General features: G+C 36.4%; 3 protein-coding genes across 5 annotated transcripts; 1 reads left to right on the forward strand and 2 right to left on the reverse strand.

The window, feature by feature from the left end:
• LOC18784333 (NADH dehydrogenase [ubiquinone] iron-sulfur protein 1, mitochondrial) lies at positions 237 to 6,602 on the forward strand. The gene is made up of 5 exons (XM_020559293.1): positions 237 to 799; positions 1,315 to 1,561; positions 2,862 to 3,156; positions 4,866 to 5,240; positions 5,439 to 6,602. The coding sequence occupies exons 1-5, from the start codon at positions 370 to 372 to the stop codon at positions 6,336 to 6,338; spliced, it is 2,247 nt and encodes a 748-aa protein (XP_020414882.1). The 5' UTR covers positions 237 to 369; the 3' UTR covers positions 6,339 to 6,602.
• LOC18783675 (microsomal glutathione S-transferase 3) lies at positions 7,193 to 8,732 on the reverse strand. Its single transcript, XM_007215055.2, has 3 exons — positions 8,417 to 8,732; positions 8,070 to 8,318; positions 7,193 to 7,504 (listed from the first exon to the last, which is right to left on the reverse strand). Exons 1-3 carry the CDS (start codon positions 8,530 to 8,532, stop codon positions 7,426 to 7,428), a joined length of 444 nt encoding a protein of 147 aa, XP_007215117.1. The 5' UTR covers positions 8,533 to 8,732; the 3' UTR covers positions 7,193 to 7,425.
• On the reverse strand, positions 21,616 to 25,658 carry LOC18781832 (centromere protein V). Of its 3 annotated transcripts, none has more exons than XM_007215077.2 (2): positions 23,779 to 25,658; positions 21,616 to 22,384 (listed from the first exon to the last, which is right to left on the reverse strand). In XM_007215077.2, the coding sequence occupies exon 2, from the start codon at positions 22,305 to 22,307 to the stop codon at positions 21,900 to 21,902; it is 408 nt and encodes a 135-aa protein (XP_007215139.1). In that variant the 5' UTR covers positions 22,308 to 22,384; positions 23,779 to 25,658; the 3' UTR covers positions 21,616 to 21,899. The 3 variants fall into 3 exon arrangements, with proteins under 3 accessions (XP_007215139.1, XP_020416043.1, XP_020416042.1); XM_020560454.1 differs by lacking the exon at positions 23,779 to 25,658 and adding an exon at positions 22,668 to 23,759; XM_020560453.1 differs by lacking the exon at positions 23,779 to 25,658 and adding an exon at positions 22,604 to 23,759.

A 27,627-nucleotide genomic window follows, 5' to 3' on the forward strand; every position in this document is an offset into this window, starting at 1 on the left:
CATAGAGGCACTACAGCTTTCATACCAAATGGAATTCTGATACTCGTCAAATTTCTAAGGGACAGCATGTCATATTCCCCCAAGATAAAGAGCACGTGTTGTCCGCGTGGAGAAGGGAGAAAAAAAGTAAAGTGAGTCAGTTGGGCTCTAGAATACTACTGGGCCTCAATGTGGGCTTTCAGACCCACTCCACTGATCGGACGACACTTGTTTTATTTTGGGAAGAGCTTTCATTTCCAACGTCGCAACGCAACAACCACAACTTCCGTTTCTCTCAGTCTTCTTCGTAGCTCACAGGGCTCAAATCTCTAGACCTCTGAAAACAACAAAAATCATACACATTGTGAGAGCGAGCTATTGTCGACAGAAATGGGGTTAGGATCGCTTGCTTCGAGGGCCATGCGGCCCACAGCGTCAAGGCTCCTCAGCTCCCAAAACCCTAGACCCTTCTCTTTCCACAGAGCGGTCTCAACCACTCCGGAGCTCCAGAATGCCGACCAATCCTCCGCCGCGGCCCAGCCCGAGCCCGCCGCCGATCTCCCTCCCCGGACCCCCGTGGGCGGGGCCCGAGTCCACTTCCCCAACCCAGAAGATGCCATCGAGGTCTTCGTCGATGGTTACCCGGTCAAAATCCCCAAGGGATTCACTGTGTTGCAGGCCTGTGAGGTCGCCGGCGTTGACATCCCTAGGTTCTGCTACCACAGCCGGTTATCGATCGCTGGTAATTGCCGGATGTGTCTCGTTGAAGTTGAGAAGTCGCCGAAGCCCGTCGCCTCTTGTGCCATGCCTGCTATGCCTGGTTAGGATTCCCTTTTATTCTCCGTTGCCAGTTTTTTGGTTAGCTGTTCCTTGCTTTTGAAAGTTCCCATATGTGGATTTTCTCCATTCCCAGTTTTGGCTCTACTATTTGGGTATATTTCGATTTTTATGGAGCATGATTAAGGCCTCTAAGCTGTATCCAATGGTTTATGAAAAGTTTACTCCTTGTCAAATTTCTAATCTCATTCGTATATGATCTTATTGTGACTATTGGGAGGATGCGTATGTATTAGTTTTTTCTCTTGGACGTAGATTCTTTTACATTTTTGCTAAATAATAATATGGATTGTGATTATATTTAAGACGCGGATGTTCTGTAGAGAACGATTTTATGAGCCTCTGATTATTAGATTCTATTGTAACCTCTTTTATTCTGATTTGAGTTTTTAATAATTGACCAATGCAATGGTTTGAAGATGGGGTATTTTTTGGTCGCAGTAGACCTCATATATGTTTGCTGAAAGTTGCAGTTTTCTTGACAAAATTTCTTTTTAGGCATGAAAATTAAGACTGATACTCCAATAGCCAAGAAGGCTCGAGAAGGGGTGATGGAGTTTTTGCTGATGAATCATCCATTGGATTGTCCAATTTGTGATCAGGGTGGAGAGTGTGATCTGCAGGATCAGTCTATGGCCTTTGGATCTGATCGCGGCCGTTTCACTGAAATGAAGAGATCCGTAGTGGATAAGAATCTTGGTCCTTTGGTGAAGACTGTGATGACTCGTTGTATTCAATGTACAAGGTCAGAATCCAACATTACCTCTCATACCCACTTATTCACCACAGTCCTAGTGGATTGTAATACTGGATAGATGACGTTGTAATTAACTTTTTCTTATCTAACATTTTTTATTGCTTAGGAATTCAATTAGAAAGCATGATAAACTAACATTGATTGATTGAATTTTTTATTTTTATTTTTTTGGTTGGAGAGAACATTATTTTTGTGATGCTGTAGCATTTTAACATGTAGAAGTATGCCATATTTGAAAGTTGTCAGTCTAACCCTAGTTATTACATTCCACAGTGAGTTATGAAATTGTCTTGCCAAATCCATGTAGCACGATGATCTGTCTTCTAGGTATCATAAGTTTTCAAATTAACAAAACGTACATAATATAATTTATAGGGTTAAGTTTATTGACCCGCTTGTAATTGTTTCTCGGTTTTTCTGCTGCATTATACGTGAGAATAATTTCCCTCAATGGGGTTATCTTATAAGTTTAATCATCAAATTTTCCTGTGATAATGATGCTGTCAATACTGAAATCTCATGACTGGTATTCCAATCGAAGAAGATTATGATTTTCTGTGAGTTGGTACCTATTTTCACATTCGGATTTCTTGCTTTTAATTGCTCCCATGAATGTGCAAGGTAATTTTGTTGTTTGCATAGATCGTGGATTCTTGTAGCCACATAATGCCATATATTACTAACTGTCATCGACAAGGCAATTTGTTGATATGTTGTGATGTGAGTGACATGTGGATGTTGACGGACCAATTATTTCAATCCTATTCATCTATATTTTAGCACCAAGTTGTGTATAGTGGTGATCTTCTCCAGATCAACTCTTCTAGAAACCATAAGAACCTAATTGGCCTCAATCATATCTGAGTTATCTTTCGGTATTCTATTTGTACTTAGCATTTGAAACAGGAAATGAGGCTGTCTTAAACCTAAAATGTTATGTAATGTTGAAATGCCTAGTTATCGGAATCTTTGTATAGTTCATTTCAAATTCGTTTTTACTTAACTTGCGGTTTGTCATGGTTCTGCTCTTTAGAAAGCTGTTGAGCCAAGTTTGGATGCATATCCATAATATAATGTATTATCAAGTTAGCAGTACAGTGTCTCTAACACCTTATTTCTATTATCACACCTGTAGTATTAAGTTATCTTAAGTCTTCTAGGGGTTGTTCAGGATGTTTGCTTTTGTTTCTTTCTTATCTTGTGGTCACTGCTTCAACTACACTTTAAGGCACACTTATTTAATTATAGTTGCAAGCTTCTGATATAAAGAGCACTTTTGATTGAACAGGTGTGTCAGATTTGCAACAGAGGTTGCTGGGGTTCAGGACCTTGGCATGTTAGGCCGTGGCAGCGGAGAGGAAATTGGGACTTACGTTGAAAAACTTATGACTAGTGAACTTTCGGGAAATGTGATAGATATCTGTCCAGTGGGAGCTCTAACCTCAAAACCATTTGCATTTAAAGCTCGAAATTGGGAATTGAAGGGAACAGAGACCATTGATGTTACTGATGCTGTTGGGTCGAACATTCGAATTGATAGCCGAGGTCCAGAAGTCCTGCGCATCGTTCCACGGTTAAATGAGGTAATTTTTTATTGTATTATCTTTTGGACGAGTTATTTTGTTTTCACAATACAATTATATGCAATAGATTTTTTATTTTATTTTTCTATTGGAAAAAGGGACATTTTATTGCACAACGAAAAAATACGAACAAAGAACAAAGAAAAGATAAAAACCAACATGCACTAACATTTTTTTGGCATTAACGTTAATGGCTGACATTAGGCTTTGTTAATTTGTCGGATATTGATTTCCTCTAGTGCCAAAGGTAGCTGAGAAGATTAAACAGGTCAGAGAATTCCTAATAAAGCATTAATAGTTTCTTTTATTTGCTGCTTAGAAAATGCCACTGCATAACTATAACATTCTGTCACAAAAAGAACGTTATTTTGCATGGTCATGATTAAAGATACAAAAGGCCCTATCATAGTGTAGTCGTTCCCAACAAAGTGTGATACAACTAAATAGTTACAGGTTAGTTTCTATCATGATGGACCCTGCGAACCTAACATGTGTATCCATAAATGCAAGAACAACCATCCACATTTCGTAGGTCTTGCACATCCATTTGTCCAAAAAAAAAAAAGGCCACACGGACATGGGCACATAGCACTAACGCCATGTTAATATTCAATTTTTTTTATCCGAAAATTGAAAAGTAAAACCTCACTTGCTTCCCTTATCCATCAGTATGAATCAAGTGCATGGCACCATGAAATCTGACCATACAACAGGAGTTGATGGAAGAGGATCAGTGGTGTCTAGATTTGAAATTCAACGGAGTGGCTAGGGCCTGAGGGGAAAGACTTAGGTTTTCCGTGAAATTAAGCCATGTGGATGTGGGCATCTCAATACTAACACCATCTACGAGTAGTACTTTTTTTTCTTTTTCCTTTCTGCGAATTGACACAAGTCAAACCTCCCTCTTCCCATCGTCACCATGAAACATGACCATAAAACAGTGGTTGCCCCAAGAGGATGGGGACTGTCTAGATGTGAGGTTCAATGGAGTGGTTGGGCCTTAGAGGTTCACTGTTGTTTTGAAGGGTGAGAGAGAAGGTGAAAAATGAAGGATAAACATCTGATAAAGGGGCGTCAACTTGTTTGGGGACTCCAATATGGGCTGCATGCAAATGGCTGAGACCACAATATTGTCTTTGGACTATTGGCGATTTCAGATTGTAATCAACTTTTTTTGTGGTTCGGTCGATTGACCCGACTCTTATTGACCGGCCCACTTGTCAGCCATGACTTATGTACTCTTTTGACTAAATCTACTCGAATTTTAGTAATTCTTAGGAGCTATGTTTGGACTATCCGAAACATTTTAGTCACAATCTACTCTTGAGTCTGAGTCAAGAAACTTGTCCTAGTTTGGTCTCTTATTGTTAACCTTGAACACCTGAACCTGTCATGTTTGATCTGTCTCAGTTGTCCCGAGTGTATCATAACTCTCATGGCGCCATATATTTTCTTTTGATCTTGCTTTTAGTCTTAATGCTAGTTAAGTTTGCAAGTGAACCCATATTATTGATTTCTTCATTAACGCCATGTGACTTCCTATTTGGAAGTCAGTGTTTAAGGACATGCACATCATGAAATTTGCCAATCTACTTGGGTGCCCTAGCACCATATATCAAGACACTGAAATTCAAAGTATTTGGGTGTTATCCTTCACCTTAAATTTTTTCTTTTCTTTCTATAATGTATTTCCTTACCACCTCTTGCAGGACATAAATGAAGAATGGATATCAGACAAGACTCGATTTTGTTATGATGGTTTGAAGAGGCAGAGGTTAAATGACCCTATGATTCGTGGTGCTGATGGGCGCTTTCAGCCTGTGAGCTGGCGTGATGCCCTTGCTGTAGTTGCTGAGATGGCTCATCAAGTTAAACCAGAGGAGATTACTGGGATTGCTGGTCAGCTGTCTGATGCTGAGTCCATGATGGCACTGAAAGACTTCTTAAATAAAATGGGTTCAAACAATGTGTGGTGTGAAGGAAATGGTTCAAATCGTGATGCTGATCTTCGATCTGGATATATTATGAACAGTAGCATTGCTGGGCTTGAGAAGGCGGATGCTTTTCTATTGGTTGGTACCCAGGTATGTTTCTAGGAATTTAATCTTAATGATCTTTATAGTCCAGTTTAAGTGATTTTCACCTGCCTCTTACATGCTCGTATGACATGCTGAAGATGGATGAATGGGTAGTGGCCTAGTGGGTATTTGTTGATGAGTGGATAAAGTGTTTTTTAAATATGGTTTTGTTGAGGAACTCATACTTTCATATTATATTTCCAGCCAAGAGTAGAAGCTGCTATTGTAAATGCTAGAATCCGGAAGACGGTGCAAGCTACCCACGCCAAGGTTGGGTACATTGGCCCTGCAGCTGATTTCAACTATGATCACGAGCATCTTGGCACAGGCCCTCAGACACTTCAAGAAATTGCCGAGCGTCGTCACCCATTTTCCTCAGTCCTCTCAAATGCCAAAAACCCTGCCATCATTATTGGTGCTGGGGTCTTTGAGAGAAAAGACAAGGATGCAATTTTTTCTGCTGTTGAAACCATTGCAAAATATGCTGAAGTTGTAAGGCCCGATTGGAATGGAGTCAATGTACTGCTTCTCAAAGCTGCCCAGGCTGCAGCACTTGACCTTGGACTTGTGCCAGAATCTGAAAACAGCATTGAGTCTGCAAAGTTTGTTTACCTGATGGGAGCTGATGATGTTAACTTGGAGAAGGTTCCAAGCGATGCATTTGTGGTTTATCAAGGGCATCATGGGGACCGGGGTGTGTATCGTGCCAATGTCATCCTTCCTGCAGCAGCATTCAGTGAAAAGGAAGGGACGTATGTAAATACAGAAGGGTGCTCTCAGCAAACAGTACCTGCAGTTCCGACTGTCGGTGATGCTAGGGATGACTGGAAGATAATTCGGGCTCTATCTGAGGTTGCAGGTGTGCGGCTGCCATATGATACACTAGGGGCCATCCGATCCCGGATCAGGACAGTAGCACCAAACATTTTGCAAATAGACGAGAGAGAGCCAGCTACATTTTCATTTTCAATTAAGCCGGAGTCCAAGCAAAAGTTGGATTCGACTCCATTTGGGACTGCCGTTGAGAATTTTTATATGACTGATTCGATCACCAGAGCATCAAAGATAATGGCACAATGCAGTTCAGTGCTGTTGAAGAAGTGACCAGTGGATTTTTGTTATTCTCTAATAAAGTTGCAGATTCACCTGTTTTCTCCTGTTAATTTTATGGGGTTGTGTAAGGCCCTGTTTGGCCAAAGCTTCTGGAACATTGGAAGTACTTCCAATAAATTTATTCAGGTTTTGTTTCACTGTAATGCAATGTAATAGTATTTTCTGTACAACCGTTTGCATATATAATTTGGGAATTTTCAATTCATTTGTTGTATATCTTCACTGAATGTACGACACCGAAGATTTTTACTCAAATTTGAATGCAACACATGTAGGACCAAATCAGAATGCAAATGAAGAGAAAAAGTCTTCATAAATTAGCTGAGTTATATGTTTTCTCACTTCCAAAGAAAAGTAGCGTTCATATGTTTTCTTGTTTCCCGAGTCAAAGCTCCTCTATATAAAGGGGCTTCTTGTTATGTAGAAGATGTTAGTTGAATAACCAAATCTTGTCACTTTGTTAATATTTTTTTGATACAAACGATATTCTACTTTAATCTAATCTAAACTATGGAAAGGGGAATTCGAACTCGGATGCAGAGCGGAGAGTACATTGGCTCTAGTCAACTTGGTGTTGTTAGGTTTGCTTCATCATTTGGGTTTTTTGTTTTATGTCAAACAAAACTCCACCAATTCCTCGGCAATTCATGAATGTGTTTGTCTGTCCTGTTTGTGCCACTTGGGTGGCTCTTCTTCTTGTATGCTCTTGTTGAGCCGCTAACTTTATTTATTTATTCTTGTTTTGGTCTTGGTTATGTATCTTTCTTTGTTTTAATAAGTTCAGTTTTTACAACCATGTACGGTGCTTTGTTCAAAAAACCAAAGGCAGAGAAAACAAAAGGTAATGAGTACAAGAAAGTAAAATGAGATAGTAATTATGCAATTCATTCACACATAAACATAAAGACATGAAAACCTACAAACGGAAACACCCTCCTTCCTATTTCTTGCACTTTCTTATTCAAAAGCCAAACACTACAAAATAAAAAAGAAACTACAGGATCAAAAAAGTAGCAGCAGCATATGAGATGGCACTGGCAAGCCCCCAACGCCCATGAGGGTTTTGGTTACTTCTGTTTTATCCTCGGAGAAGAAGAGTGACCCCAAAGGAAATTGTGCACGCAATATGCCCCAACAGAGCCAAGAACCCGTACTTCCTGTCATCATCACACACACACAAAAAGTAAATAAAAAATGAACTCTATAGGCAAATTTTCCATTTCCAAATAGTTCAATTCAACATATTAAGACGGCGGCCACATATGTCAAATCTTATTTGATTATGCTCTCAGGTCAAAATTAATAATCTCACGACATAACATGACATACGTTAAGTTCATTCGAGAGTAACAATCTCAAAACATAACATAACATGTTCAGTCCGAATTAGCATATCACAACATAACATATATTTGATAAAATACTTGAAAAATGTACTAATTGTATTATATATTGTTTAATATAAGCGATGTTAGGAATGGGGAATTGAACCTAGCATCTTGGGCGTAGGGGTAAATGTTATTAACCACTTCAAATACAACCTTTTTTTCTTCCACGAGTAAGAAGATTGAAAAATGGTACTAAGACAATAGCCATAGTTCTTTTCATCAAAAAGAAGAAAAATAACATAACATGTCATATGCTAGATATGTTAAAAATGATTAAATGAGTAGAGATTGGGAAATAGGTAAGATTGAAAATGGAGAAAGATATAGGGCAAACCCGACGGCAAGGCGGTTCTCGGGGTCGCCGGTGGAGTAGCCTTTGAAATAGAAATAGCGGGTGACAGTATAAAGCAGACCAAGGCCAGCTGAGATGCAAGGATGTTTAAGACCTCCCAATAACAGAAGCACAAAGAACAAAGGCATCAATTCCAGAGAGTTCTGGTGGCCTCTCTGAACACAATTGAAAACTTTTGCTTCTTTGTTGTCAGATTCTGAAGCGTACAGGGTTGGATAAGGCACCTTGTACCTGCCCAATTCATAACAAATTCAATCAGAGATTTTAACAGAGATTTCTGGAAATTATTTATTAAAAAAAACAAATTTTAAAGCTTTGCATTTACATACTTTTTTCTGGCCTTGCCTACTTTGCCAGCCATCCAGAAATTGAGAAGGGTGTAGAGAACAAGAACAAGGACTACATAGCCGTACTCTCTGGGGAGCAATTCAACTGCGGTGGCCATTTGGTTTCTGGGTATGAACGTGAAATCAGGGAAATGGGTTTTATGAATTGACTTCTTGACTGACCGACTCTGTTGTGTGTGTGGATATAGATGAGCCTCTTGTTTCTCTTCACTTGGGTTTATTTTGGTGGTAATGGGCGCCCACGTTAGCTTTTATACTTGTTTTGCGACTTTTTCTCCAAGGCAGATAGATTTTTATATTATTTTTCATCAATCAATATTTAATAATAGTAATATATATGTGAGCAGTAGGCTTGTGTAACAAGTACATCTTGATTTCTCCATCCATCTTTTTTCCTTGCTTTTTTTTTTTCACGAGGCGTTTGAGGTTGTATTTGTCCAACCTGCACTTAAGAGTTTGACAATTGTTTTAAATTAGTTTACAATGGGTACCACCATAACTGAGTTTCCCCTCTGGATCATTGATATGGGGAAAGTGCTCCACGCCTGCGTTTTTCATTCGAAGATGGTTAATATTTTATATAATTATTGTAAATTAATTGAAGGCTTATTATTATATAGAATTACCGATAGGGCCAATGTGGAACACAAAACTCTAGTCAATGGAATGAAGCGGGTCATTTGGACTTTAATGGGGCAAAATGAGATTTAACCGCAGTTTCAAAGGGTGTTGCAGTAAATAAGCTTTAATTAAAATATACATTTAAAATGAAATATTTTTTAAGGGGTAAAAGTCATACGCAAAGGATCGATTAAGGGAGTGAAATGAGACATTTTTATTTTCAGTGGGTTATGTTATGTAAGATTAGATTTGTGTTCAAATTATTTATATATAAAAAAAATTGTAAGGAGGTATTCGTGCGTGGAAATATTGGTCATTTGGTGGTGAGATGGTTTTGTTCACTATTTTGTTTTTACTGTTTTTTAGTGTTTTTTTTTTCTGACTTGCAAATGAATGACCTCATCTCTCTTCCTACGGGTGCCCCTTGGTATGGTGAAAACCGAATCAACTTATTATCAACCAAAACTTTTTTATTTGGTAACTGCATTTTAGAATTTGAAACCGAAAAAAAAAAAATTGATTTTGTGGTGGTGAAAACAAAAAAATAATATCGAATTACTGGTTATCTATATATATAAAGCAAAAGGCAGAGAATGGTGAAACATTCAAAATACCAGAAAATGCCCTTTGTTAATTCAAATATTAAGAATTGAAATTATTAATTAAATTAAGATAATATCGTAAATTCACATTTTTTAATATTAAAAAAATTAAAATTAAAAACCAAAATAAGATAATAGGTCCTATTTTTATGGAACATAACTACCCTGTTATTTTTTCTTAATTCTAAAAATAAAAATAAAAAAGAAAAAGAAAACCAATTGGCACATGCATGAGCATGTGTCAAGGGGCTAGTTACCATAATATATCGACGTAGTTACTAAAATATTAGTGAATATTAATACTAAACTAAACTACTAATATTTATTGTATATATGTAAAGAGATACATACATGTATTGCATAAAGAATTTATAAACATATTTATTATGGTATCATACGAGTATCATTAATAGTGTGGAAGCACAAATTCTTCAGTCCATGACATGTGGACACAAATGCCTATATACTCTGATCTAGAATTACTTTCAACAATTTGATAAATTCTTACACTCATTATATGTACATATTGAGTTACACTACACTCACTAGTCCCAAAATGTAAGTATCATTAGTTTTGATGTACTAGTTATAATGCATATATTATATGACTTCCTAGTACTAATTAGTAGTATTAATGAACAAATTCTTATACCACTTAGCTTATAAGAAAAAAAGTAGTGTTACAAATATACGTACATGTAGTTCATAAAAATACATACACATAGCCAAGTGTACTAAACTATTAATTGTAAGAGAGTTTGTAAATTAGACTCACTGCTACTAGTTACTCGTAATCAAGGACTGAGATATTGATAATATCGCCGAAATATTGGAGATATTATAGTTTTTTAGGGAGGGGTATATTTTGTATTGTATCTGTGTACTTATCGTATAAATATCGATAATATCGGGGAAGTTTCGGCCGTGATAATATCCTTCAATTATCATGAGCATTGGTTAATATATCACGATAATATCCATAATATCCATAATATTGCAATATCGACATGGAATAGAAAAAATAAAATAATGAAAAGGCTTATGCACATGCACAAGCGGATTCAAACCCCTTTCATTTCTACTTTTCCTCCAACCCTTCATATCTCATGCCTTTTGGGATGGAATTGAGCGGCTTATAGAAAGAATGTGAGACCAAATCTTCAAATGATTTTGCTTATGGTCAACGTCAACCAATCTCGTGATCCATATAGGTGGCATGTTAACAATTACATGCAAAACTATTTTGAGGATTTATCATTTGATGACTACTCTTCACAGTACACGTAACCTGCACATAGAGATGGTGAAAGACAATGACAAATTTGATCCTCATACGAACTCTATGTGGCAACTCATATATTTTACCATGCAATGTATAAAATATAAAATATTGTAGTAAATCATTATAAACAAATGATTATGGTATGCTTAATCTTCTTTCATTAATTACTACATATTTTCTACACTCATAGTGTTTGTCAGCTCGCTATATAATCAACTTAAATCAATCAAACCTACCATGCAATGTATTTCCTTTTTTCTTTTGGTGATAAAATAATAGATAATTGACTAAATAAACATCCTCTAAAGTTTCAATCAAAATTTTCAAGTTTTTCTTACAATTTCAGTGATTTTTATTCAAAATTTTATCAAAATTGATAATTTCTCGATATTTCCATCAATATTTTTGTGTTTTTCGGACCCCGATATTTTTGAAAGCCTCGATATTTTAGGCCTTGCTTGTAATGTTAGTGAATTAATGGTTATAAACAAAAACTAAACTAATAGAAAATAACCAAAAGCAAATCAACAAGTATTGGAAATTGAATTTATTCAAATATACCGAAAACCCAAAGTTACCGTAAATTACCAAACCTAGAGTTACCAATACTGAAATTATCAAAATCGAAAATTGCCAAAATTTTATTTATTTATTTTGGTAACAACCATCAAGATACAAAAATGTCGACTTTTTCTTTATCATGCTAAAATAGGTCTTTGTAACTCAAACACCATAAATGATAACCCACCAATAATACAACGTTTAAGTAAAACCCAATTTTTAAATTGGATGACAATGTGTTCATGTAAGTTGATTTATTAACAAATCATGCCACTAAATCTTTATTTAGTGGCTGACTGTTTTTCATCCTCTAATTTTATGCAAATGAATAATACCTCTCATTGCACATTTATTTTTGCACTCATGTAATAATGGCTTACAATCAAATTAGTTCAAATACTCCTTCTTAACCTCCTACAGGTCGGATAAATGAATTTTTTTTTTTATACCAACACCTTCCAATTATATATATTTACCTAATATTCTTCAATTATATAGATCTATATAATATATATTCTAATAGGTACAATGCCATAGAAAGAAAGAAAAAAAAAAGTATGCTAATTAGATGATATTCTGTACGTTAACATTTTCATGCCTACATATATTACATCATATGACTCATAGAAGAAAATAATAGATAAATTATTACTCATAAAAGATAATAGGTAGATTATTACTCATAAATATAATAGGTAAATTATTGTCTATAAAAGATAATAGGTAGATTATTATCCATACAAATAATAGGTATATTATCATTCATAATAAAAAGGAACATAAATAAATTTTCTATTTAAATAAATCACATAATAGGTACATTATTATTTTAAAAATAATAAAAAATCATAGTTACACTAAAAAATCATAATCTACCTTATTATTTTGTGGATGAAATTAAGAGGTACAGTAATACGTATATTATCCATAACATAGGTAAATTATTGTACCTATTAAAAATAATCGACAGATTATTATCCATGAAAAATTAGGTACAATAAAACTTTAATAGGTATATTATCATTCATAAAAGAAAAATAAACTATATATAAATTTTGTATTTAAATAAATAAGTCATGAAATAGGTACATTATTATTTATAAATAAATAAATAAGGTAGATGATTATCCATGAAAAACTAGGTACAGTAAAACTTTAATAAATGAAATCCAAAATCCAAAATCCAAAATTATTTTCTTAAATAAATGAAATCCCCTGCGGCACTTTTTTTTTTTAATCAACCCTGAGGCACTTTTATTGAACCAAAATCCGAGAGCATGTGTAGAAAGGAAAAGATGGAACAAAATTTCAAAAAGGCAAGCAAATAAGGAAAACTAAGCATTTCCGGCCAACTAATTGTTGACTATATCTATTAAAGTTCCCATAAAACAACATCTCTTGGCAATAAAAAGTTCCCAATGGGGGCCTAAAAGCTATGAGATACCCATGTAGACGGTAATGTACTATTTTCTATTTACCTAGTTCATATCTTTGTTCCAACAATGATTTCACCACGGGACATGGCAAAGTCTTTAGTCCGAGTGGACGAGACGGATCTAAGGATAAACTAATAATTATTAACAATTATTTACTTCTTTGGTTTCATATTTATAGTGTATGTGAGGGTTTGAATCTGAGATCACTAGTTTGCAAGTCAAGGCTCTTTTTCAAAGAAGTCATTTGGTGGTGATGATTTTGTTCATTAATTTTTATTTATTTAATTGTTTGCAAGTTCACTTGCAAGCCAATGATCCCATCTCTCTTTCTAGGGCTGCCCCTTGGTATGATGAAAACCAAATCAACTTTTTTATTTGTTAACTGCATTTTAAAATCTGAAAATCGGATAATTTAAAACCGAAAAAGGTTTAGAAAAATTGGTTTTTTTTTTGAGGAAGAAATTGTTTTGTCATGCATTCAATAATTTGGTAAATTCCAACTTTTATTATACTATATTCGGTTACACTAGACTCACTAGTTCCAATGCAAATATTAGTTTTGATGTACTAATTATAATACATATATCATATCAGACTGACTAGTAATAATTAATAGTATTAGTCTACAAATGTGAATTATGTCAGTTGGTTAAGGTGTGTATGTCTACTCACTTGCACTTAAGTTTGATTTCTTTCTCCATACAACAGAGTAGTTTAGAATATTACTTTGTTAGTTGTGCTCTTCCACTTTCACTCATGTGGGTTGAAATTCGAAATCTCAGACACTCAATGAATATTTGTATACACCCTCATCTCTCAATTGCTTGTATTCAAAAACAAAAAAAATTCTTTGTCAAAAAAAAAAAAAAAAAACCTTGTTTATAAGAGACAAAGTAGTGATGTATTGAGGGTTATATTACTAATATTATACAAGTAGTTGATAAGAATACATATAGATAGTCAAGCTTACTAAATTATTTTTTAATACAAATGATTGAGGGAGGGAGTGGAGGTGTACTAAACTACTAATAGTAAGATAGCTCACTAGTTACTTGTAATATTAGTGAATTACTTGTTATAAACCTAAAGTAAACTAATAGAAAATAACAACAACAACAAAAAAAAAAACAACCAAAAGAGATAACTGTTGTAAAAGTTTGAAGGTGGAGCCCACAGAGGAAGTTTCCTTGCATCTTCCAGGAACTTTCCCTTCCCTGTATTTATCAATTCAGGAAGTTTCCTTGCATCTTCCAGGAACTTTCCTTGCATCTTCCAGGAACTTTCCTTCCCTGTATTTATCAATTCAGGAAGTTTCCTTGCATCTTCCAGGAACCTTCCCTTCCCTGTATTTTGCCTTAACATTAGCCTATAAATAGGCATACCAATTGTAAAGGGGAGTGTGACCAACGGAGAAAAGAAAGAAAGGGGAGAAGAGAAAAAGAAGAGAGAAGAAGAAGAGAAAAGAAGAAAGAAAAGAAGAGAAAAAGAAGAAAGAGAGAAAAAATTCAGTGAGCCTCACATATTGTAAACTCTAAAGTTGTAGCCCTATTATTTTATATAGTGAAAAAGTTACTGCTGCTGCTCTCCGAGGACGTAGGCATAGCCGAACCTCGTTAAATGCTGTGTCTCATCTACTTTACGTGCAGCTCAATATTCATACATATTCCAGGTTATTTATATAACACGTTATCAGCACGAGAAACTCTCAGGTATAATTTTTGTGCTGCACTATTATCTATACTACTAACCACTAACAAAAATGGACCCTTGGTAATACTAAACATATTATCAGTGGGAGACCGTTACTAATACTAACTTTTTCTTATTTTATTCGGTGGTGGTTTTAACCCCACATTTATTTACTGTATGGTATAGGTTTATTACCCATACATGCACCTTTACTTTATCGCAAATTTATTTTACCGCATATTTATTTTATTTACTGTATGGTGTAGGTTTATTACTCATACAACAGTATTTATTTAAAAGGGTGGTGCGGGTTTATCGTCCACACCTTTGCTTTTATTTAAATGTATGGAGCAGAATTAGTGCCCATACAAGCACAATTTACTTTATCGCACATTTAATTTTATTTAAAGTATGGTGCGGGATTAACGTCCATACAGCAAGCAATTTAATTTATGCATTTACTTTACTGCACATTTAATTTTATTTAAAGTATGGTGCGGGATTAACGTCCATACAGCAAGCAATTTAATTTATGAATTTAATTTACCGCACATTTACATTTATTTAAAAGGGTGGTGCGGGTTTATCGTCCACGCCTTTACTTTTATTTAAATGTATGGAGCAGAATTAATGCCCATACAAGCACCTTAACTTTATGAATTTAATTTACCGCACATTTACATTTATTTAAAGTGTGGTGCGGGTTTATCGTCCATACCAGTAATTTATTTACCAGCAATTTATTTTATGGATTAAATGTGATGTATGATGAGTTTTTACAGTATGCAGATCAGGACCAGAAGTTCCTTGATCCTCATCATACAATTACATCAGAACTTGAAGATCCTTGATGATGATGTTAATATGAAAGCTGGCAGTCTCTCCGGTACTGTATTTGTAAACATGTGATCGGACTTAAGGGTTCTTGATCCCTGACATGTAAATAAGGACCTAGAGTTCCTTAATGATGTAACAGTATCGTATTGGTTCATGGTGCCGTACACATTGATGATAACTGTACTGGCAGATGAATAGATACGTATTCATGACTTGATGAATAGCACTATTCACATAAATAGTGACGTATGCATAAATATTAACCATTTTGGGTAAACCGTCACTATATACAAAAGGGAACCTGTAGTTCCTTAAACTCATGGATGAGCAATTAAATGAGATGCCAGAAGTTCCTCAAAATATGGACAATTATGTAAGAGCTTGAAGTCCCGAAATATGTACAGAAAATGTCCATACCATGAGAATATGTGGCTTTGGCTTGAAGTTCAAAATTTAACAGTGTTGAGAACCTGAAGTTCCAACAATTAAATGGACAACCCTTGAGGTATTATTGCAAATTGTGGTATGCCACATATCTCTTTGGCATAAGAAGATGATGAATTTAAAGTTCGATTTTGTTATAATCGACACCTTAAGGAAGAAATATATTTTGTGAATTTCGGTTGTTAAGAATACACCGCGAAATGGATAATATCAATATAAACCTCAAATAATGAATTGAGGCTCCCCACATATTTTGTTATATCTGGGCCGGAAGCCCATGGATCCAAATATATGAGAGATCCTAAACTTGAAATTGTGGGTACATAGTTGTTAATGCTCTTCACTACTATATTGCGATATTATCATGGTTTTTACTCAATTCACATTTCATGTCCATTTGAAAAAGGCAAATAAATTCTGAGTTTGTGCCCAGACCAAAAGTTCCGGGCTACCATGCGATAAAATATGAAATTTGGGAGAGACAATGTGGTTATTTGAACCTATAAGGCACAAGGTTCCAAATCGTCATTTTGAAAAGACGTAAAAACCACAGGTGCAAGTTTAAGAATATGCGCAATTATTATAACAGAAAAGGGGCATACAACAGATAGATTTTTTCCTGCAATGAAGGTGCAGGCCCTGTAAAATCTATAAAAATTACATTATGTCCTGGAAGCCTCTGAAGGAAGATGACGGCGCCTCTTAAGCTTAGCCATGAGCTTCTCATGGTCTCCCAAAATTCTTTCATTCGAGACCTGCCGCATGTCTAGCCTTCTCAGTGTATCAACAGAGTACGAACTCACCAGTTTCAACAAGGCATTATTCTCTCCTTTAAGTTTCTCAACCTCCTGTTGAGACTCATGAAGCATTCTTTGGAGAGACGAATTTTCAGTTGTTAAATTCTCAACCTCGTTTGCTCTGGCACGCAAACGATCAGCCATGTTAGAAACAGAAACAGCACTCTGAATGCTAAAAGCCATTGAGTCATCAATAGCCTCTTCCTCTGATCTCCCCGTCAACAACATTTCATCCATTGGAGTAATGAAATTCCTAGCTACTATGATAGCAATAGCATCATTCATCATCACAGAATCATTAACTGTGAGATGACGATTTTTGGATACAAAGGATGGACGCCAAACTTGGGCGTCACTGGTAATTGTGGGAGCATCATTTAAATTGAAATAATTTGGGCAGGAAGAAGAGGAAGCCATTTTTTTTTAAAGAAGATTTCGAAGAAAGTCTTAAAAAAACTAAAGGCTCGGAAAATGAAGGAAGTTGAGTTGAAACGCAGTTTGCAAAGGCAATATCTATAGACGAAAATGTGGCAACTTTTCAGGACCCCAATATCTTCTCGAATCCCCATATTATCTTTTTCTTTCCCAGAGTCCAAAACTTCACGTGGCCTCTAATAATGCCTGTCGGCACTTTCGGCGTTTTTCAAAGTATTATTTTCAAAGCCGATCTTGCTTTACGGATTTCACGGAACTACTTTTTCAAAAGTATCCCGAGAATCTCGCAATTTTCCTATGGTTAATTTGAAATTCACCGGTTCTACCTATTTATTGTATTTGTGTATAAATGTGTTACTAACGAAATTTTCTTTGCAAAAGACATCCAGTTTTCTCCATACCTAGTGATGCGATATCTACTTGTTTTTCTTATCAGTGAGCACTTAATATGCCTGAGAAGCAAGACTATCTCTGATCATCCATTCAGGAAGCAAGACTATCCCTGATCACGTTTCCACTACATCAGGAAACTGTGAAGGCGATCTTATGCTCTAATCTCCGGAAGTCCTTCTAGACTAGGAGATATAAGAGCTTATTGTCTGCTCCCACCAGCTTCCTTCCCTGATTGCTTACCTTCTCTTGCAATCAATATCACATTATTTTTGCATTTTTTCTCTTTTTATAACTCTCTGTTCATAAGAGATTTTATTTCTTTAGAATGAACATCTGAAGAATGAATCCATGAAGTAATCCTAACTATGAGGGTTATTTGTTTTGACAGAGGCAAAAGAGTTGTGATTTTTGCTCTTGCAGGATATAACTAGATCATCAAGCGCTACATTATATTTACTGGGCTGATATGAGCTTGAATGATACTTGAGAAAAGTTTCTCCCACCTAAGGATGTAAGCAATACTTGTGTTATTTTATGCTTATATACCTATTTGATATTTTATCTTGAAAGGTAACCAAATTGGGAGATAAGTCCGTTCCAAAAGAATGGCTTGTATGTATCCATGAATTATTAATGCAAATTTTACAGATTGTAAGATGGATACATTGATAATACACTGCACAGATTAAAGTCCCATAAGAACAGAATATGGGTATAGCAGTGATCAATATGGGTGCACGCCTGTTGCGTAGCAAATGATATGGATTGAAGTCCCGAAAGGACAATCCTTTGACATGTCAATATTGATATTATGCACGCCTAATGCGTAGCAAATTATATGAGTTAAAGTCCCATAATATGGGTTAAAGTCCCAGAAATTAATTGACATGTATGTATTAATCTGTGGCATGCCTGCAGCATGACAGATATATGGGTTCTAAATGTTCCAACTCCCTAAATGGAGATTTTCCACGCCCTATGTAAAATAACGCTCCAATGGAGGTTATAATCCACATTCTCACATAATAAAAGCCCCATGAAGTGGCTTGGGTACCCAAAAGCAAAGAAATGCTTATAATTGATGCATGCACATGCACATGAGAATGGTGGGATCATGAATTGATGAATGACAATTTTTGGTTTTGGAGTAGCTACTCAAATCATCAATGGGCTGTGTTGATTGGAACCACGTTCAATTATTAAATGTCGACAATATCACTGGCCAAAATGGAACGAGGTAATTCCATTATAAATGAGAATGAACGTGAAAGAACAAACCTACAATACGAACCCCACAATTTGTTAATACTGAATTTATACTTGGGTGTTCGGAATAAAAGGGAATATACCTACTTTGTATGACACACTGTTTCTGGCAGAAACAAGGAATGTTGAGTTTTCTCTATATTTACAGATTCAATTGTACCCCCCCTTATTACACAATTACGGAGACCAACATATTATCTTTAAGGGTTATTAAATGCACGGAGCATATCACCAGAAGCGATTTCCTAAAGATGTATAAATAGCTGGGTAAAAGCTATATAATGTGTCATAAAGCTTAATCCCTTTTAACCAAAATCCGTTGAGAGGATTGATATTGCATAGAGCAAGTCCCTAAAGGACATGTGCTTGAAGCACAAAATTTGTACTCAATATTAATATGCATAAATTACCTCAGTGAGTACATTGATTATAATGTGATTGCAACACATTAAAGCTTCTGCAGAATTCATGAAATATTTGTCTCGATCGAGCATTGTGCCAACGAGATTCTTGCTTATACTAAGAAAGTATTAAAGTATTTTTATGAGGATTATCCGTTGGACACTTTAATGATTTTCCGGAAGTATATTGGACCGGACATCATATTTTCCAGATAGGGCTCAACTCCATCACCATCATTTTGGGATGATGTGAGGTATATTTGATGCTATCTAAGCATAACACCATATACAGGCATATTTTTTAGTGAACTTATAAATAGCCCAAGTGTTCTAAGATATGCGGACTCAGAAAATCTCTATGGTCGCTTACTGGAAAAAGCTAGTCATGAAGTTTTCAGGGGGAGATATTCATCAGGGGGAGCATGGTATTAATAAAGACCTTCATACACTATTGACTCACAGCAGCAGTGTCAACTATGATATTCAGACAGATGATCAACAGTATGGCTTAAAGATATTTTGCCAAGCATCAGGGGGAGCGTGCTGTCAATACAGACCCTTACACACTGTACTCTTTTTCCTTCGTCCAGATTTTTATCCCACTGGGTTTTTCCTGGCAAGGTTTTAACGAGGCAGTGTCGCACGCGCGTCAATATACACAGAATTTTGTGTTACACGTGATTATGTACTCTTTTTCCCTTCGACTAGTTTTTGTCCCACTGGGTTTTTACTGGCAAGGTTTTTAACGAGGCATATTCCATATCATTTGTGGTCTCCAAGGGGGAGTGTTGTAAAAGTTTGAAGGTGGAGCCCACAGAGGAAGTTTCCTTGCATCTTCCAGGAACTTTCCCTTCCCTGTATTTATCAATTCAGGAAGTTTCCTTGCATCTTCCAGGAACTTTCCTTCCCTGTATTTATCAATTCAGGAAGTTTTCGTGCATCTTCCAGGAACCTTCCCTTCCCTGTATTTTGCCTTAACATTAGCCTATAAATAGGCATACCAATTGTAAAGGGGAGTGTGACCAACGGAGAAAAGAAAGAAAGGGGAGAAGAGAAAAAGAAGAGAGAAGAAGAAGAGAAAAGAAGAAAGAAAAGAAGAGAAAAAGAAGAAAGAGAGAGAAAATTCAGTGAGCCTCACATATTGTAAACTCTAAAGTTGTAGCCCTATTATTTTATATAGTGAAAAAGTTACTGCTGCTGCTCTCCGAGGACGTAGGCATAGCCGAACCTCGTTAAATGCTGTGTCTCATCTACTTTACGTGCAGCTCAATATTCATACATATTCCAGGTTATTTTTATAACAATAACAGATATTATCGAAATCGGATATTATTTATATAAAAAATTGTTTTGGTAAGGAGTTTACCGATTCGAACCAACGGAAAATACACAAATCTCGACTTTTTTTTTGTTTATTTAGCATTTTCTTTTTTATGTCTCCACTCCATTCAGGCTCTCTTCTGAACCACTGTAAGACTTTTCGTGCACTTTTTGGTTCAATTAAACAAAAAACCAGTAAAAAATACTATTTGATTAAATAGACTTGTCTCCACTTTGACAAGTGTTTCCACGGAGGTGTTTGATGAAGGAAGTTGATGTTCCACCCCAAAACCAATTGGCAATCGGGGGGAGTAGCTCAACTCCTTATAAACCCAGACTAGGTCCCTTAACATTTCAATATGGGACAAACACTCTCAACATTTGATACATGCTTCATCAAAAAAAGAAAAAAGAAAAAGAGTTGCCTCTTGTGTGACTCAAAAGAGATAACAGATAAGTATTAAGTACCCACTGAATATTTTTTGGTTCGTCTAATTCATGGATAATAATAAAAATATTTGGTCAATTGGGGTTAGCCTAGTAAAAAAAGACCTTAACTTGTAGACTAATGATGAAACCTTCATAGCATCGTGGTTAGTGTGTGGGGAAAACTTTTCTCTCTTTGTATTTGGATTAAGATTATCGCTTGTATTTTAAAAAAATAAACTCCCAAAATCTACTATATATCTTTACAGTACGTTAATAGTACACCAGAAGTCTTCTATAAAAGCTTGAGTGGTTATCCAACTTCCAAGTAAGAAAAAAAGAGACCCTAAGGAGAGATGGATAGAAATAGCATGTTGGTGGTTGTTGTGGTTGTGATTTTGACAATTATGCTTTTGCGGGTTGCGGGTGAAGCCAATGATCCTATTCCCTCTTCCATTCCATTTCCATACAACAACAAAAGTTTAGCTTCCAAACACGGCGGAGATCAACATAATTCTGTCCCTATAAACATGCATTGTTTAAAAATTTTGGCTCCTCTTCGTTGTTTAGCTTTAAGTCCTCTTTTTTTTTTTTTTTTTTGGTTATTTAGCTTTAAGCCCTCCATTTCTGGGTTATAGTACAGACCCCATTTACGGCCTAAGAATAATAAATTTCTGAGTTGTAGGGAGTTTTTACTAAGTTTTCCTTTTCTTACACTAAAAATGGAATATTTACAAATGGCCAAAGAACAAAAACAAAACAAAAAAGCAAAAACTAGAAGGAAGCATTACACACAAGTCATGGTTCCAGATACATGATTGGAAAAGCAGTAGATACATGATTGGAAAAGCGGTAGGAGCAAGCAACACAATGACGAACATCAACTTCCACACTACAAAAGTTGTTTCTATTTGTTGCTAATGCTAATTTGATATCACCAACATGAATCATTTCTTCAACCCTTCGACTGAGAAGCAATTCCTGTTTGATTGTGTGAGGTTTCCCAATTTTTCCCATCATAATACTTAACCTCAATATGGGTTAGTGTTCCAGGATCAACACACGTAAATGTGATGGAAACGCCATCAGGGTTGGAGCGTGGATAATAAAATGAAGTTATCCCACAAACCTTACAAAACTTATGCTTCGCCGTATGAGTACCGAAGCTGTAAGTAGTAAGAAACTGTTCAGAATCACCCAAAAGCTCAAATCTGTCAGCAGGGACAATAAAATGAGTGTTGCCCCTCATAGAGCAATTCGAGCAGTTGCAACTCCAAGCCACAACTCCGGTAGGCGCTTGCACTCGCCATCTTACTTTCTTGCAATGGCACCCACCTTCATGCGCTACCATCTCAGAGTCCATGCCTCAAGATTCTAATTCTTCAACAGGGCCAATGACTAGGATTACCTCTTCTAATTTATAAATGCACCCGCTCTGACCTGTCAAGAAACAGAACATCAGAAAATTTTGTTGTAAAATGGAACCCACATCTGCAATTGCAATTTCCAGTTCATTCAAGTTGATCTTATTCTAGTTTCCTCCTGTTCAATTTCTTCCTTTCTCCTTTTCCATTCTGAATAAGAAGACAGTTGATATTTCAAAGATAAAAGCAATAATTAGATAGATTTTAAAGGGTTAACAACAACATGATGGCGCACCTTTCTAGCACACACCCTTGATTTTTAAAGACCATTTCTATACTGTACTTGATTATATGATCACCTGAGTTCCTCACCCAAACATCCTCCTTGGCCAGAACTCACTTATCAAGCCCACCTTCTACATCACTAAGCCATAGCTGATCAGCCACTTGCACTACTTCTCATCCAATGGCAAAATGCTTTGTCACTGAACTCCTTAAACGGATCAGACAACTAACATACTAATCCAGAGATTAAAAATTCACAGTTGGATGATTCAATGGTTCATGAACCATGTGATTACATCCAACCTACCAACCTATCACACTTGGATGGACCATGGCCAACTAGTTCTTGGAATGCACCCAACCAAACACACGAAACTTAAAGAGGAGAGAAATAGAAGAGAAAGAATGAGGAAGGAACAGAGGTGGAAGACGAAAAGGAAGATTATGGTTAACTCAAAAATCCAGTCTACCTTCAACACAAAATGCTAAGTTACTACTAAGATCTGGATAAGGAGGCCCCAAACAAACTTCGATTAGGAAATGAAATTAAAAAAACACACATCAAATTAAAGATTAACTCCATCAATTCTCTTTCATGGAGGCCTAGAGTGTCAAAATGTGGCTCACACAAGAAATAAATATCTTCTTAGAATGCTTTCCAAGAATTGGCTTTTCCTAATGACTGATCCTGATATCAAAAAAGTCAAATGGAGGGAAGGGCATAAAGAACACCCGTTTCTCCTTAAAGCTAAGACCATCAAACAAGAATTGTATAAAACTACTGAGGATAATCATAGAACTAGAGCTTGACTTGTACTGGGAGGGATTAAATTCACAAGAAAAGGAACATGCTTTTACCACAAATATAGCTCCCAACTTCCCCAAACTGTCTTAACATGCCCAACCTTTTATTTGGGTAAATTAATATGACGCTAGGTTTATAGAAGGAGAATCTGCAGAGGGCAGTGGAGAAGACAATATTCTACTTGTTTTATTTTATTTTAAATTGTATTGTGTATAGAGGAAATATAAACTAGAACATCCAAACTGAAATCGGTGCTTAGATACACTTCTCAAAAAAAATCAATTATACAACCGAGAGAGAGAGAGAGAGAGAGAGAGATGACAGATTTTCAATGCAACAGGTTGTGAAGCAGAAAATGATAAAGGAAACCCAGAAATTACCTTACGGGACCAAAGGGAGAGTCAGTTTCAGCCTTCAGCTTTGTTAACTAAATGACGACAGACACAGACAGCCAAGGTGCTGGTGTTTATGATGGTGTGCATTAGTGTAATGGTTAACAAGAAACGTCGTCGTTATGAAGTTTTTTTTTCTCTAAAAATGTCTCAAATCAGTGAGTGTTGTAAATAATTAGGTGTGGAGCCCACATGTTCCTTAGGTTTTGCCTACAAAAGGGTTCATCCCTTCATTGTAATTGAGAAACACAGAAATATGAATACAGAAGAGGAACCAATCCAAGTTTTCCTCTGATTCTAAATTCTCTCCAATTCCTCTTAATTTATAACACGTTATCAGCACGAATTCGCTCAAACAATATCAGCTGAATTATCTGATGAAATCCAGATCTCTCATTCCATCTCCCTCTCTCTCTGCGCCAATCAGAGTCAACAAATTTAATTTCAAACACCCAAACCAGACTTTTACAACTCTAAGTTTCTGAGCTCTGCTGCTACTGCTTGGAGCATCAGAGATTTTTGCAAGGCCAGAAATGACAAAGGGTTTACCAACGGCCTCGGCATGCCCATGGTAGCCAAATCAGACCTCTCCCAACTAGCCCTTTCTTGCTTGGCACTCTCCAAACTCTCTCCACAGCGCCAAAGCCATGGGTGTGAAGCCCAGGCAAGAAGACCCTCCACCATCCTCTGCCAGTGTAGAAACAGTAGAAGAAATAATGAAACTCTACAAGTCCCCGCCGCCACCGCTTCCTCCTCGGCATGACAGGCAGAAAAGTACTCCCCGACGGAAGCGGCGACACCAAGAACCTCAAGCTACTACACCTTTTCCGATGACCTCCGGGGGCCGTAATTACTGAAACAATGGCTGCTAGCATCGCACAGATGATCAACTCCAAAACCTCCTCCGTAGCATCGCACAGAGAAAAATCATATTTACGAATTTGGATCGGAAACACGTGGTGAAGGCGTTGGATCGTCTGGGAGTGAGAGACTGCTTTGAGCAGATCATATGCTTCGAGACGATGAACCCGAACCTGCCGAGTTCGACTCGGCCTAACGAGTTTCCGGAGGAGCTGGCCATCTTTGGCGAGTTCCCACAACTGGTGTGTGCTTGAACATCAATCCTATATCAGAATCTAGTGCATGCCAATGGTGGGCCGCCGCCATGGAGGAACGCCGTCACTCACGACGACCCTACCACGTCCTCCAGCCAGAACTGGATTCTGTAGGACGTCATCGAGGCCGAGGTCCACCATTGATCCACGATCGGATCCGTTCAAGATCTCACCGAATTCGGATACAATACAAAGCCGAAAGAGAAAGAAAGAGCTCTCTCTTTCTCTCTCTCTCTCTCTCTCTCTCTTTCTCTCTCTCTCTCTCTGTCTGCAGGTTTGAAAAGTGAGGGGAAAAGAGAGAGGTGGAATCTGAGAAAGCGGGCACGCGTGCTGCTTTTGTTTTGTCGTTTTGTAGTGATGGAAAGTTTGGGGCTTTGAGTTTTTGAGTTGGCTAGCTGGGTACTTTCCTTCCTTTGGTGAATTAGACGGGTGAGCTTTGGTTGAAGGGTCCCACCATCATGAAAGTGAAAGAAGAACAAAAACAAAGGTCCTCTGCTTCCTTATCTTTCAATTACTTTAGTATTATCCTATACTATTTAACTTGCTCTACAGGTGGAAAGGCAGTAGCAAGCTTGATATCCATCTTTTTTTTTTTTGCACATTTTATACTATATAACTAATATATCAGTATAACAATATTACACTATTTGATCGTGGTGTTGATAAGAACCCACAAATAATTGCCTTTACTTTTATTTAAATGTATGGAGCAGAATTAGTGCCCATACATTTATTATATTTACTGTATGGTGTAGGTTTATTACCCATACAGCAGTATTTATTTAAAAGGGTGGTGCGGATTTATCGTCCACGCCTTTACTTTTATTTAAATGTATGGAGCAGAATTAGTGCCCATACAAGCACCTTTACTTTATCGCAAATTTACTTTTACTTAAAGTATGATGTGAAATTAACCCTCATACTTTATGAATTTACTTTACCGCACATTTAATTTTATTTAAGATATGGTGCGGAATTAACTTCCATATAGCAAGTAATTTATTTTATCTCACATTTACTTTTACTTAAAGTATGATGAGGAATTAACCCTCATACTTTATGAATTTACTTTACCGCACATTTACTTTTACTTAAAGTATGATGAGGAATTAACCCTCATACTTTATGAATTTACTTTACCGCACATTTACATTTATTTAAAGTATGGTGCGGGTTTATCGTCCATACCAGTAATTTATTTATCAGCAATTTATTTTATGGATTAATTGTGCTGTATGATGAGTTTTTACAGTATACAGATTAGGACCAGAAGTTCCTTGATCCTCATCATACAATTACATCAGGACTTGAAGATCCTTGATGATGATGTTAATATAAGAGCTGGCAGTCTCTCCGGTACTATATTTGTAAACATATGATTGGACTTGAGGGTCCTTGATCCCTGACATGTAAATAAGGACCTGGGGTTCCTTAATGATGTAACAGTACTGTATTGTTTCATAATGCCGTACACATGGATGATAACTGTACTGGCAAATGTACTGTCCACATGAATAGATACGTATTCATGACTTGATGAATAGTACCGGATATATGAATAGTGACGTATACATAAATATTAACCATTTTGGGTAAACCATCACTATATTCAAAAAGGGAACCTGCAGTCCCTTAAACTCATGAATGAGCAATTAAATGAGATGCCAGAAGTTCCTCAAGATATGGACAATTATGTAAGGACTTGAAGTCCAGAAACATGTACAGAAAATTGTAAAAATGTCCATACCATGAGAATATGTGATTTTGGCTTGAGGTTCAAAATCTAACAGTGTTGAGAACCTGAAGTTCCAACAATTAAATGGACAACTCTTGAGGTATTATTGCAAATAGTGGTACGCCACATATTTCTTTGGCATAAGAAAATGATGAATTTAATAAAATTCGATTCTGTTATAATCGACACCTCAAGTAAGAAATATATTTTGTGAATTCCGGTTGTTAAGAATACACCGTGAAATGGATAATATCAATATAAATCTCAAATGATGAATTGAGGCTCCCCACATATTTTGATATATCTGGGGCGGAAGCACATGGATTCAAATATATGAGAAATCCCGAATTTGAGATTGTGGGTATATAGTAGTTAATGCTCTTCACTACTATATTGCGATATTATCGTAGCTTTTACTCAATTCATATTTCATGTCCATTTGAAAAGGGTGAATAAATTCTGATATTTGTGTTTAGCTCAGGCCAAAAGTTCCATACGTTGAAATATGAAATTTGGGAGAGTCGATGTGGTTATTTGAACCTATAAGGCACAAGGTTCCAAACCGTCATTTTGAAAAGACGTAAAAACCACAGGTGCAAGTTTAAGAATATGCGCAATTATTATAACAGGAACATACAACAGATAGATTTTTTCCACCTGCAATGAAGGTGCAGGCCCTGTAAAATCTATAAAATTACATTATGTTCTGGAAGCCTCTGAAGGAAGAGGACGACGCCTCTTAAGCTTAGCCACGAGCCTCTCGTGGTCTCCCAAAATTCTTTCATTGGAGACCTGCAGCATGTCTAGCCTTCTCAGTGTATCAACAGAATACGAACTCACCAGTTTCAACAAGGCATTATTCTCTTCTTTAAGTTTCTCAACCTCCTGTTGAGACTCATGAAGCATTCTTTGGAGAGACGAATTTTCAGTTGTTAAAATCTGAACCTCGTTTGCTCTAGCACGCAAACGATCAGCCATGTTAGAAAC

The sequence above is a fragment of the Prunus persica genome, chromosome G3, assembly GCF_000346465.2.
Source record: "Prunus persica cultivar Lovell chromosome G3, Prunus_persica_NCBIv2, whole genome shotgun sequence".
Taxonomy (NCBI): domain Eukaryota; kingdom Viridiplantae; phylum Streptophyta; class Magnoliopsida; order Rosales; family Rosaceae; genus Prunus; species Prunus persica.